General features: G+C 35.7%; 2 protein-coding genes across 9 annotated transcripts in view; both read right to left on the bottom strand.

Annotated features, from left to right (window-relative positions):
- Positions 1-203: 203 nt before the first annotated feature.
- LOC105320219 (dynein light chain Tctex-type 5) lies at positions 204-1,848 on the bottom strand. The gene has a single exon (XM_011418076.4). The coding sequence runs from the start codon at positions 986-988 to the stop codon at positions 437-439; it is 552 nt and encodes a 183-aa protein (XP_011416378.1). The 5' UTR covers positions 989-1,848; the 3' UTR covers positions 204-436.
- Positions 1,849-3,895: 2,047 nt separating this feature from the next.
- Positions 3,896-14,247, bottom strand: part of LOC105320240 (potassium voltage-gated channel subfamily H member 7) — a 53,540-nt gene continuing 43,188 nt past the window's right edge. For all 8 annotated transcript variants that reach the window (XM_066068477.1, XM_066068495.1, XM_034465955.2 and 5 more), the window contains 8 exons: positions 10,470-10,669; positions 10,189-10,288; positions 9,827-9,979; positions 9,263-9,456; positions 8,298-8,403; positions 6,832-7,002; positions 6,290-6,623; positions 3,896-4,132 (listed from right to left, as the gene is read on the bottom strand). In XM_066068477.1, the coding sequence (XP_065924549.1) occupies positions 3,916-4,132; positions 6,290-6,623; positions 6,832-7,002; positions 8,298-8,403; positions 9,263-9,456; positions 9,827-9,979; positions 10,189-10,288; positions 10,470-10,669 (1,475 nt within the window). In that variant the 3' untranslated portion in view covers positions 3,896-3,915. The remainder of the gene's footprint in view (positions 4,133-6,289; positions 6,624-6,831; positions 7,003-8,297; positions 8,404-9,262; positions 9,457-9,826; positions 9,980-10,188; positions 10,289-10,469; positions 10,670-14,247) is intronic.

Here is a 14,247-nt window from a genome sequence, read left to right as displayed (position 1 = left end):
CAAAATCAGCCAAAGCTGAACATTTTTAAAGATTATTTTTTCAGTTTACATGTGAAGAATATAAACTGATTAAAATTTCAATTTCATTTTGATAAGCTTTTGTATTTATGAAACCATGGATTAAAATCAAGAAAGCAATTTACTTAATATAGGATTATGGGGAAACAATCTGAAGAAAAAAGCGTAGTAATTAAACTAGCGAATGAATGTATACATGTTTATTATTGAACCATTGTCTAATGATTCAACAAGAATTTTTGGCGTTGTACAAAAACACTAGCAAACAAAATAAACCCATCATATACATGCAGACACTACACAAAACACTTTGGAATAATAGTAAGAGCACGTGATTGGAGTCCATTTGGCAAGATAGATCTGGCAGTGTGATTGTTAAATCAAAGCTTACACTGACAAGATGCACCGTCTGAGTACATTACTCAAAATACAGACCATAGATCATGGCCACAGCGAATATAGAGGTATTAGAGTATTTCACACTGACGAAGTTGTCCGTGTTCTTGTTCCACAGACACCGGCTCCCGAACTGCATGCCGGGCTTTTCCCGGAGAGACCCGATGCTGACGTTGGTGATGATCTTGTACCGCTTGAATCCCATCTGCTTCACTCTCTCAAGGATGTCAATGGCGACTGTCTGGCTGACGTCACGACACGTGACTGGATCGTACTCAACCTTAGACAAGTGCTCCGCTAACACGCCTTCAGCAAGTTTCTCGACATCACAAACTCGGAAAACCTTGTCCTCATCTGGTTCCAGTTTGTAGGTATTCTCTATCCGGTATGACTTTTTCGGCATGTCGTTTGAGCGCTCACCAAGAGAAGTGATCTCCAATGCTCCCCCAGGATCGTTGATTTGTCCGGACCCTGTCTTGGTGTGGTAGAACTTTGCTGCCGCTATGGACCCCCTCGCCTTCCGGCCCGGCGTGGAGGCGTCACTCCGCGGGAAGTTAGACAGCCTGCGGGACATGCTAAGGGCGCTGGTAATCTTGTGTCAGTGATAAAATGTTCCCCGTGTAGTCTCTATCTTCGTAGTATGGTCGAAGTTCAACACTACTCTAACTTTAGTATACTTACTCGCTGGATCAACACCATGGAAGCACCGAGTCTGTTTAATTTGCAAACGGTTTTGCTACCTGTGCACACAATGGTCCACAGCCGCTGTCAGGTAAATAGCGATCGCTGGAATTCAATACACATAAAGGTCCATTATAATCACCCAGCAGTCTTCATTGACTATTAACATTTCTGTCGAAAGTAATTATTCGCAACAAAATGCCTGTCTCACTTAAACACAATGCTATTAAATATCCGGAAGTGCTGTTCTTTCGCCGTAGAATTTTCATACAAAAACTTCAGAAGTCTTGTTTTCGTTAAGTCAATAACTCCAAATTAAGCGACATAAAAACTTTTTTAAAAGAAAATCCTCCCCAGTTGTGTATCTGTTTCTTTTTTCTGTTGCTAGCATCAGCGAGGGCTCCACTACAGACTAGGGCGGTCCTCACTGATCGTATACAGCCCTGACCCTTCTCAAATACAGGCCAACTCTCCACCATGATTTCTTCTTAAGGGATAATCCCAGTAATTCTTAATACTAAAACGATCATACCTTTTTTACTTCTAATATCAACTATAAAATAAAGAAGCTCGAAACCCCGGCGGATTAGTGTATAGTTGTCGTTATAATGCCTCAGATAGGCTCTTGACCCGCCGTAACTTTATAGGTTATTAAATTTCTTCACGGATCACTCACTGTGATTTACGATATTTAAACGCAATCAAAACGAAATGCATTATAAGGTTTTAAATACATTAATTGCTAGATATAGCGCCATTCACACGGCTCATATCTGATCAATCTGTCTGGGATTTGCCCAAGATAAGTTTGTAACCGAGTGTAGATCGGAATAAAATCAAGTTAAACACAAGATATGAAAGGCTGTCGTTGTAATCTTTAGAGACATACTTCAGTCAGCTTTACTTGACAAACAGATTATCATACCAATTTTGTTTGAGAGTTGGCCTTTTACGTGATTTGTTTGTTTGTACATTTATAATAGTTAATTTTCCATAATGACATATGATTACTTAGTTTTAGAGGGTTAAAAAGCATCTTTTTATCCAAAATACAAATTAAAAAAAAAAAACCCCAAAAAACCCCAATTTTTTATAATATAAAGAAAACACACTTGATTATAACATTTTCTCAAATTGAAAAAAAATTAAATCACTGACATCCACTACAGGATTGAATCTTTACGAGGGGTGGGATGTGTGGGGGATTATAGAGGAACCCCAACATTTAAAATACTCAAAATGATTCTAAAACGCTAAAATCAACAAATGAGAGTAAATTCTAACGAGGAGAATTTATATCTAACATAAATTTTACTTTCCTTGAAATTATTTTAAGTGCTTCCAGAGAGGAAGGGGCGATGCCAGTGCTTTACTATGCAATTATAATAAATACCTCGGCCGTGGTTGGGGGGGGGGGGGGGGTGGCTGATCACGGGAGAAGAGGTCCCGACCCTTGATATGCGCATGCATGGCTTGGTAGAATTTCCCGCAATCTGTCCCGACTACTGAGATACAATAGACATATACAGGGTGACCTTTTTTGACAGAAAAAAAGAAACGAGAAGACTCTGTGTCAATCAAAAATGTTTAATTCATTAAAAAAAAGAGTCAACACCATGTCTGTCTTATGTTGTGTTCTCTTTCCACTCATATTATGGTTTTTTCATCCTCAAACTGTTTCGTTTCTACCCGACCTCATTTTCAGATATATAACTTGTAAAACATAAAACTGGTCAAAGATTTCCTTTAGAAAGAAACCAAAGGACATGTTTATTTTGCAACCAAAATTGTGTAGAAGATGAATGCCACTTTTTAATTGATTGTCCATTATACCAGGAAGAAAGATATTCATTTTTCAATCATATCTCATTACTTAACAAAAATTTTAAATAATCAACAAAGAATGACAAATTTATCTGGTTAATGTTCATTGACGACAGAACAATAAATACAAAGTTAACTGAATATATAATTAATGTTGTCAAAAAGGACAGAATACTTTGAGATCTAAGTGAAGTATTGATGAAACACTCATACAGATCACGAAATCATCTTTGTATTTGTATTAGCTACTTTTCTGACTACATTGATATATATATTATTAATATATTGTAGCATACTGGTGTACATTGGCCAGGCTGCTACATCTACATGTTCATGTAAGTGTATGGATGACTGTGTATTTGTAATCTCTCTTTTAGGAATTTCTCTCTAATAATTGTAATCGTGTATACCCTCTGGGCCAAGAATTGGAACTATTATCAATATTATTATCTGCTTCAAACCCCCAGAGCTACTTCAGACTCATGGACTTATCTGCTTGGAGGATTTAAAACTTTGTTATATTGTAGAGGACCTAACCTTCTGTCAACTTATAACATTTTTATGGCATAAAAGTAGCTTTTATAGAAAATTTAAACAACACAGCTTCATGTTACACTGATGTTTTCAGATGTGCTGTAGCATGTTTTTACTTTTAGTTTGGTATGGCATCGAATGTATCTGATTTTAATTCAGTTGGAAATTATTATGATTTTCCTGAAATTGCCACGAATGACAACTCCAGACACAAACTCGATGCACCAAAGAGTTTATTATAAAAATTGTTTAGTGTCTCGGATAATATTTTTCCCTACTCTTGTTCTTGATTTACGTCGTTGGCTCTTGTCGTTTTTAATCAATCATACATTTACATATGTATTTCATTTTTTAGATCCTGCAGTTTTAACTATAGTTGGATAATACGTATATGTTTTGTTGAAATTAAGTCTTTATATTTGACAACTAAAAATCAAACTACTTAAATTTTGGCATTTTATTTCATATCTTAGCAAACACACGGTCTAAGTCGGTCACGGTTTTGATCAGTCTTGCCCCTTTTGGTTTCGGCACCTTGCTGACGTCACTAGATTTGGCGGACGGATGCATAGAAATGTCTTCTGTCTGGGTTACATGCGGGTATTTTGGCTTTTGTCCAAGGAGCTCTAGAATAGCGTCCACGGTTGTGAATAGATCATTCTCAAATGTATTCATTCGTCTGAAATTAAAATAAATTACTCAATCAAAAAATAGCCTTGCCATGCTCCACCCCCTAAACAATTAATAGATATTTGTGAAACAGTAATGCCCCCCTCTCGTATACATCTGCGAAAAAATGAACGGAAACTGCAAATAATTGAATTTTTTCTAAGTCCAAGGCGCACATCTCTGTCAAAAATTGCTCGATCGCACCCAAATTAGAATTTGACATATATTTTAGAACCGTTTCAACATGAGCTTGGACTTTCGGTGGGATGTTACTATCTAGTTTGCTCATCAAAACAAGCTGTCAAACATTTACCTCTTTTCTTCTTATTCGCTAAGAGAAGCTCATTAATATTTATAGGCTGTCAAAATCGGTAAGCCCCCCCCCCCCCAAAAAAAAAGAACTGCTGTTGTGTGACATTGACGATGTTTCAATTGAAATATACAGCCCTGGATGAAGTCGGGCAAGTGTCGTTGCGTTACGTGTATTCATACATTGCATCTTTTGGCAAATGACTGGACAGTTAACCATGAGTAGACCCCGCCTTCATCAAATTGGAGTTTGTCACGTAACTGCCCAAAATCCAAGCTCTACCACGGTTTTATTAAAATAAATCTAGGTAAAATGGCTCGATCGTACCTAAAATCGAACTTGATCTACTAGATATTATTGTAATAAAACTTCGAATGGGGGGGGGGCAAAACAATTTAAGCAAATACACTGAACTGTCTGAATAAACATACAATGTATTTTCGTTTTGGCTATTATATGAATATGTTTTTTATTCACCAATTGAGCGTCCTCAGGGAGCATATACACGTACATTATACATTACTGTATTAAAAGTGTTCTATATTTAGTAAGATTCATTCTTTCAAAACACTTTCTTATAGGGTGATTTCACCATGCATTAGACACCCTTGGATTTTTCCCTTTGATCACGCATCAATTATCGTCCAAATATAAATAAAACTTGTGTTAAAAGTGACAATTTTTCCCCTTGCTTAATTATTGGATGGAAAAATAGTGAAATTGTTAAAAATGTAGAAAATTAATGAATGCAAAAATACAAAGGTTCGGAAAAATAATTTTTTTTAATTGCTATTCAGATTTCTTTTAATGTAAATCCTCAAATTTAGACTAAAGCTTCTGTTTAAAGGAATATTTATCATAAGGGGTTCTTTATCGTGCCAGCTCCTACAGGAACTTTAGATTAAAAAGGCTGTGTCCATAAAACTCGAATTTTAAGTGGTCTGACGAAAATGTTTGTATTATTAATTATTTTTAACATTTTTATTTTACTTCACATTAAAGTATATCACAAGGAATGAGCACATAACATTCTTATTATTAGAAGAAATCATGCACTGAAAACTGTCCGATGCATGATTAATTTGTGTCCGATCCATGGTGAAATGAACAATTTCATGGACTTACTTCAATCAAATTTTGTTTCAAAACTTACTCCTGTCTAATCATTTTAGGCAGAGAGTGCATTTTCACTAATTAACAATCAAATGCACAACATTCAAATAATGCTTTAGGGTAAAATCTTCGTAACTAAATTTTCAATGATGGCGTATTTGACGTCATTTTACGATGCCTATATTGCTATTTTTTTGACAATGTGACTGTCAAATTCTTTATAATGATAAAATTATTTAGTTCTAGTTCAGGGATATACGAAATAACACAGGAGCGCGTGCACATTTATTTGTTTATTTACAACCAAAGTTGTCCGATCCAAGGTATATGTCCAATGCATTTGAGATGATATTAAAAACGTTATTTCTATCAACTGAAAAGTGGTGGGGGGGGGGGGGGGTCAAAAGCCTATCTTCAGTGCTTTTTTATGTAAATTGAATAAGTTTTGATTTTCCAGGGGCATGTTAGAATCTGAAACTCCTTTAGTTTACGAAAACTCCCTTCAAAATCCGTCTGCAGCACAATGTATGGGTCGGATAAAAGTCAGATACAGTATCATCACAGATCATACCAGAGATTCTTTTACGCCTTTTTTTATTTGCAAAGTTATTTCATAAAAAATGTTAACATATTTCAATAAAAACAAGACATCTAACATATAACTGTCGATCTTCATGAAAACATACCGACTGAAAAAAACCTAGAACCGCTGGGTTTTATATCGAAAGAAAAAAATGAACTCACTGATGAAGGGAGGTTATCTTGCTGTCGATATCACTTATCACGTGACCACTGTCACGCATTTCTCGTTGCTTTGAAACGTCGTAGTCCACAGTGATTAACTGAGGACCGGAACTGGAGAGCGACTTCGGTGTATAGGACGTAGCTGTGGAATCCATTGGTGAATTATAGTCACGTGAATCATATGCATCATCGTCTGTTGTACGCTTCTCTGATATGAACTCTGATCTTATTGCGCCCCATTTGGATTTCGATGCCATAGCTGGGCGTTTCGGTTTGGTTATCTTATTGATTCTAGACACCGCCGTTACAGCAGAGAAAAAATTCGTCATAGCACCTGTTAAAAAGTAATTAAAAAGAAGCTTATCAATAATAAAGTTCTTAGTCGTCAAATTGTATATAATAAAATCTGGGTGCGTGAGATCATGGATATAACTTCTTTTTTTATATTAGTTTTGTTGGCATCGTTTTCTAATCAATATAATTAAATTTATGCATTTGTAGGTGCGTATAGTCATCTATATAACAGCAAAAGCTATGTGTACCTGACACGGAGGCGGAGGAGTTTTTCCTGGTGGGCGGTACTTCTCTCTCCTCGATGTTGACATTTTCAGTGGCTTGCTCGGTAGAAAACTCTAGAATCCCAACGTGTTCCTCGTCACTTCCGGTCGGATCGTTGCTGTTTCTTTGTCTCATGTAATTCTTTCGATGCCCAGCTGTAATAAAACTTCATGCAAATGAAACGTGATCTACTAGCATTTAAAGCGATAACTGTAGGAGGGTGTTTTTGATTTGTACATAAGTAATTTGATTTTACAATTATCTAAATATTTAATTACGCAGAATATAATATATAGATTTATGAAGGGAAAAAAAATCTATATTATCTTGTTGCAATATAATAGCCCCATAGGAAAGTAATGCCTCCCCCATGAATATAAATCAAAAATTGATGATAAATATTATGATAGTATTCATGATAAGTATGGCATGTACATTGTACCAAGTAATATTCCCTTTATTAATTCATAACTCTACAGAAACGACTAGAAATCTACTCGCCATGTTTATCGATTGGTCGAAATCTACAGCGGCTGAATCTGATAAGAAAGTGACAGGACTGAAATTGACACGCCCTGTTTATCGATTGGTCGAGACCTACAGCGACCTTAGAAATATCACTGACTGCACAAAATAATCATGACGATGCCAGACTTAAAGTCTCTCAGGATACGAGTTGGCTGTTTCTTTTATCTAACATACTTACGTACATTAGCAGTAATTTATTGAATTTTACTTACTTTTCATAATCAATTTGTTAATTAGTTGAAAGAAAGACGTCAATATAAACAATAAAATGCTTTCTTTATTGATTCATGCCGGTTATGAAGGTGGTGATCATTGCAGAAAAAAATTTACATAACCTGCTTTCGCGGGTTATGTATTTTTTTAATGAATCACCAAAGAAAGCATTTTATTGTTTAAATTATGGCATGTATATATATAACCTTGTCTAAAACCAGACATGCTAGAAACTAGTTCGGGTTCGGAGGACTGGTAGATTCCACTGCACTTTCTTTGCTTTAAAAATCTTATTCCCCGTCCCCTCCCACCCGGAGGATGATTGTGGGGTGTTTCCTTGGTTTGATTTTGTATATTATAACTAATCGTATGAATGTTTGAAATCGGAGAAATTCGATTCAAGGTAATTTGATCATGTCTCAATGGTTTTTAAAAATAGGTAATGAAACAAGCTGGAAAAAAATCATATACCATCGCAAATCATGATACTCTTTATCATATGTTTTCCATGTATTTTGTTAATCCTCAATTTTTTTCAGTAAACATTATAATTGTGACCGCACAACACATTTACTACAAGACGTTAACAACCTTTCGCACGTCTAAATAAACTTTAAATATAAACAAAGCCCTGTTTTTATGCTTAAAAAGACAGGTATAGAGGTTTAGACATTCTTATCAACAAGTAAGCACAGAGTACAAATCTTACCATCCATCGAGCGCCCTTTGCATTGCATTCTGGGACGTTTTTGACGGATAAACTTCAGTGTCTCGTCCTCGATCTTAGATTTGTACTTCCTCTCCAGCAGTGTGCCCTACAAGAGTGTGGAAAACCGGTCTAATTAAATCTAATTGCGTCTTTACATTCAAAATAAAGTACCGGTATGTCTATTTTTCTGTTTAAGTGTCTATAATGTGTAGAAACTAGACAACATTGTGATGGTGACCATCTCAAAGGGACCCGCTTAAATAATGGACAATAGGAGAAAAAGAATTTCAAAGAATTTTGCTTTGACCTTGATCTAAAATTTAGAAATTTTCCAGCTGGCATAGAACTTCTAATTCAATATCATTACCCCTTACATACAAGCATTTTTATTTCATTTGAGCAAGATGAAGCAAATGTGAAATAATCTATGGTCTAAAACTGGTTATAAAGAGATCTGCTATGACACATTGACTTGGTTCAAGGTCTCTGCACGGCAAGGCTCTGTTTAAGTATAGTATTAGCGAAATAGGGCTAAGTGGGAAAAAATATATATATGCTCATAAAAAAAGGATATTTGTATAATCTGATATGACCTTTACACTTGACCTACAAACATTATTCAAGGTCACTGCATACCCTTTGATCAAAGGCACCATGTTAGTGAAATATGAGTCAAACTGGAGCAGAGGGAGTGAAGATATGGTCTGGACAAGGATGTTTCATATAAATATATCAAGACCTTAACCTTAGACCTAGAAACATGGTTCAAGGTCACTGCACATCCTTCACCCAAAGATAATATGTGGGTGAAGTATGAGCCAGATTGGGCAAAGGGGAGAGAAGATATGCGCCGGACGAACGATCTCGGACGGACAGACGGACGGAAGGACGGACGGACAAACTGATAACTAAAGGGCACCAACAGAGCAAGGCCCTAATTAAGATAAACCCATGAATTTAAATACCTTTTTAAGGTCAAAAGTCACATGGAACTTCCTAATAAACTGTTCCGCAAACTCCGGATAAGTTTGTAGCACTTCCTTTAGGTCATCCAGCTCTATCTTGTTAATATCACAATAGGACAGCGCCCGTACAAAATACAGGGACTGTCCCGCCGTGTCCGAGTCCTTCATGTCGGCGCCAAATATGTCGTGTTTACCTTGAGTGATGGGAACGGAGAAAATATAATGTACAGGTAACTTATCGCAGTATTTCCTTAATATAGTAATATCTATATTTTAAATACAAATGTATAGTTATTATTCAGCAAGTACAGAAAAATATATAAACCGACAAATCTTATTTCATTTCAGCCCTGTCTCATACCAGATAACGTGGAATCATTAATACAAGTTGGGGCTCAATGATGATGGGTTTTGTGGGTATCCACGGAAAAAACAAAATACAATCTACGAAAATTGGCAACAACAAATTTGAAATTCAAAGGTTTTAACAGTTATTTTCATCATAGACTAGCTAGCATGCATACTGAATTTACTCGAGAATAGCCCGATAAAGAGTTCATGTACCTAATATAGCCATGACGGAGTCGTCCTTCATGATTTCAACGGATCCCCTCGCCATGAAGTAGATGGCAGTCAGAATGTCCCCCGGATGTATCAACGTGTCGCCAGGGGGCGCATGTGTAGTTTTGAATTTCAAGGACAGTGAACGTAAACATCCTGAAGGAATTAAGAAAAACGTCAAAATAATAAATGATAAAATAATTGATATTAATAATTATTTAACAAGTATATCTAAATTACATTTAATATTTTGTATATTTAATTTCCCTTTGTTATGTACTAGTATATTCTCTGTGTAAATGCCAAACAAATGCAGTGGTTTAATTTGTGTGTTTCAGCTGTTGAGTCCCGTAGCACGGAAGTACCTGGGCTTGCCCCTTTGAAGGCCTGACAGTTGGTCAGCAGGTTCTTGTTGAGGTGAAGACATATGTCGGACTGTAGACAGTCAGGGAACCCCTTCAAAACCTGAAACAACAAATTCACTGAGTCAGATTCGTCCACATGGGTATGTTTCTTAGGCTACATTATTAGGCTAAATACAATATTCCATTGAATGAGTGTTATCTTTACTTGTACATATACAGTGTAGCAAAAACATTTAGTCAGACAACCACACAGTTCTTGCTGTCTCGCTATCATGACGTACATTGCCCATGTCCACGCCGTTAGTGTACGCCCATGCATGCTGGAAGGACTCCTGGAGGCGGGTTGCCAGGTTTTTGGGTAGATGATGAAAGTTGATGAACTCTTTTATGCTGGATACGCGCTCCTGATAGTCGTCCGAGCCCTGGTACATCCTCAGCATGATGGAGGACACGTTACCAAAAATGGCAGCACTCAACAAGGCTGTAAAACGAAAGCAGGTGTCAAATCGTAAAACGAAAGCAGGTGTCAAATCGTACACAGTGGTGTAACTACTTATTTATATGAATACTTATTAATATCTATACTACTATATTAAAATAATATACTTTTTAGACGGTGGCTATAAATAGCCACGGTCTATTGCTACGGTCCTGACCGGAAGAGTATTTCTCACGGGGACCCTAGCGGATAAGGAACGACAACTCTGTTCGGTATGCAGTGTTACACGCAATGTTTTATCTATATGTCGATTTCAGTATGAGAACTAATTTTAATCTTATCGGATAGTTTAAGCATTAAAGCTGCTAATCATTTTGTACCTATATTTAAATAATCTCACAATAATCGCTTCTTGTTTTTTTTTTTTAAACAGGTTTGCCATTTCATATTTCAGCAATTATGCTTCATCGATAAATTCAGTCATTTTCAACGCATTAATTTTAGTTGAGGCAGAATATTTTTTTGTTGTTGTAGCTTATTCTAAAGAATTCACAACATATACTGACAATGAATATTACATAAATTACATTTTATTGAACTTAAACCGATCAATGGCACACTTTCTTCTACAAGTGTGCATGTGTTTTTAAACATACAAAAAGCTTGAAATTTACGATACAAATGTGTTTAATTTTGGTCTGACCTGTGATTTACCTAATTTTGTAACCCACTCAGTCTGTAGGAACATTAATTTTATTACAGGCACCTCAATATTCATCAGACAATATTTACTACTGATGTTGACGCTTTACTTCCTGCTGACTTTCTCTCAAACACGCTAATCGATCGGCCTCGGGTTGTAAAATTCACGTGCAAATCAAGTTGCCATTTTACAATTTTACATGTATACATGAATAAACAAACCACATTTTACGATGCTTCAAAGATTTTCAGTTCAGATTTTTTTGTAAGCAAATAAGGGATTAAAGACATGCTGTAAAACGTCTTATGGATTTCTCGGCGTGTCAGCTCGTGTATCTCTAATTTGCAGCAAACGCTAGCTTTTTGTGAGAAAAAACAATCGGTTTAACTCATGCAATATTCCATATTCATTTATGGTACATTGTGAACGGTAATGTAAGATATAATAATTTTGTTCACTTAACAGTTTCTGGTGAATTGTTCACAATAAACTGAATAACGCAATTCGATGAGCGAAGCACAATTCGGACTTTAATCCATATGCGCCCATCTCTGCTATAAGAGAACTTTTTCTTTGGTTTTGGGGATTTTGTCGCTAACAGATAATATTATTACACATGTACGTAAATATCGCCCCTTTTGTTCTCAAATAATTTTTAACTCGCGAGTACAACTCTATTATGAGCTATCTTAGACATTTGTTTTCATTTACAAATAGGCGGGCCTATATAAATGCGTCAGTTTGCAATCGAAATACACACCTGTCATCACTCAACGAAATGCTACATCGGCCGTAGCGTATACATCCATGCTATATTTGCGATAAATAATGAAACATGAAGGTAACAAAATGTGCTTCATAGATAACTGTAGTATTCTGCTGAGCTACAGAACTATATAGCTTTCCGAAAATATTGCCGGGATTTGCAAACCCTAGATCTATTGTATAATACATGCAAAGAATAAAATGAAATTTATATACACAGCTGTACGGTCAGAAAAAACATGCGTTCAACTTGGATTTTGTTTGTTTGGTGTTTTTAAAAACTAATTTTGAATAATTAATCAATATTTGTTATAAGTTTACTAAAAAAAGTTTAATGTAGCAAGTAAATTATGCGTGTTAAGTGTACTGAGAAGCGCTAAGATATACATGTGACTTTCCCAAATTCGTTCAACAGTTCAAATGATTTGAATAAATCTATAGCTAAATACAATAAGACAAATGTTCTTTAAAACTTGGATTAATGAAACTGCCGCGACTGAATATTGTATGATTTTTTTTTTCAAATTTGTATTCACTTTCGTTGCGAGCAAATGGAAATAATCCACTTAAGTCGAAGATAAAATATTGATTGACTCTTCTGTTTCATGATGACGTGCATTCCAGAAGCAATACCAGTTTTCTCAAACAGGTTCTTGTAAACCATTCCGTTTTCTGTACACCTAAATTTATTAACTGACTATGAGGACAAAGCAAGTGTGATGCACATGGTCCACAAGCAAGTGTGATGATGCAACTTTTCCCCCGTGAAGAAATTGAGGGAAAATGCTGTCGAGAGGGACAATAACCGTACTACATGTATGCCCAAATAGTTAGTAAAAACCTGATAAGTACATGTATTTTATGATACCAAAGTTTTATTTGTTCTCGTTACTTTGAGAAATCTACAATATCTTTAAAGCATAATAGTCCAATCCACAATTTTCAAAAGTTGTTCCCCTTTGCGGGGTCAACCCAAAGGTCAAAAGGAAAAAAACCCAAAAAATTCCCCTTCTTTATACAATCAATTATTTGGGCGTACTGTGATAAAATCGCTTTGGATTGGAATTATTCATTTGATATGTGGTGGCAACCCACATATTTAATGAGTCATTTTGGTGCAATCAAAATACGTACATGTAGTACATGTATAACCGAAAACGGAGTTTTAATGTCAACTGATATAGATACAAACATATAGATACAAACATATAGATACAAACTTCTATACTACAAAGGCTCCTATGATAAATCTATAGGATTTCCCCAAAAGATGACGATAAAGAGACACAACAATTGTAAAGAGTGGATTGTGATCACAACTACGATTTCCACATAATTATCCATGTAGGTAACTCACGACCAGTTGTGCGAGTAAGCGTCAGGTATTAGTACACGTATGAGATGCGGCTGTGGATTTTCGACAACAATAATTACCATACATGTAATATGCCACTTTCAAACGGCGCCACCGTCTAACAGTACTTTCAGTACTTTGATTGGTCTTTAATACCGATTAATCGGAAGAGTACTGTCTTTTGTTTTATATATGTTAAACATCATTGGTACTTGAAGATTACCAATTTGTTTTTTTTTTTTATCAATCAAGCTTCGCTAATTAATAATTAACGAAAATTCCTCAAAATATTCCGGAAATCATCTGGGGTTTTTGGATTTTACAATTTTGCGCATGCGCATTCATTCACGCAAAATCACAAGACGATCGTATTTTGTGTTTCCACAATATCACATTTGCATGGATAAACTTAGAAACGATAAAACAAATGCGTGTAAACTTTCATTGGAAATTTGCTATACATTCTATTTATCAAAGAAAATACGGGAAATAACTCTAACACGGTGCATTTACTATGAAAAATCCCCCTAAATCGTTTCGGAGCGATTCTGCAATTTTCTGCTACATTACGGGTAAATGGGAGGCATTTTAACTGTGGTGAATGCCTGTCCCGAGACAAAAACTAAGCAAAGTGTAGTAAAATTAATAGCATTATTATAGGTTTAAAGCTTGGTTATGTAAATGTCAACACTACGGTGTGTTAAAATATCTATTTTGTAAATGTCCGATATCATATGCAATGCCAACCCGTGCACGCACGGGTAAAAGTCTAGTAAATACCTAATTTATCTTTGGAAC

Source organism: Magallana gigas, chromosome 1, assembly GCF_963853765.1.
Source record: "Magallana gigas chromosome 1, xbMagGiga1.1, whole genome shotgun sequence".
Classification (NCBI taxonomy): Eukaryota; Metazoa; Mollusca; class Bivalvia; order Ostreida; family Ostreidae; genus Magallana; species Magallana gigas.
This window is presented reverse-complemented; position numbering and strand designations above follow the sequence as displayed.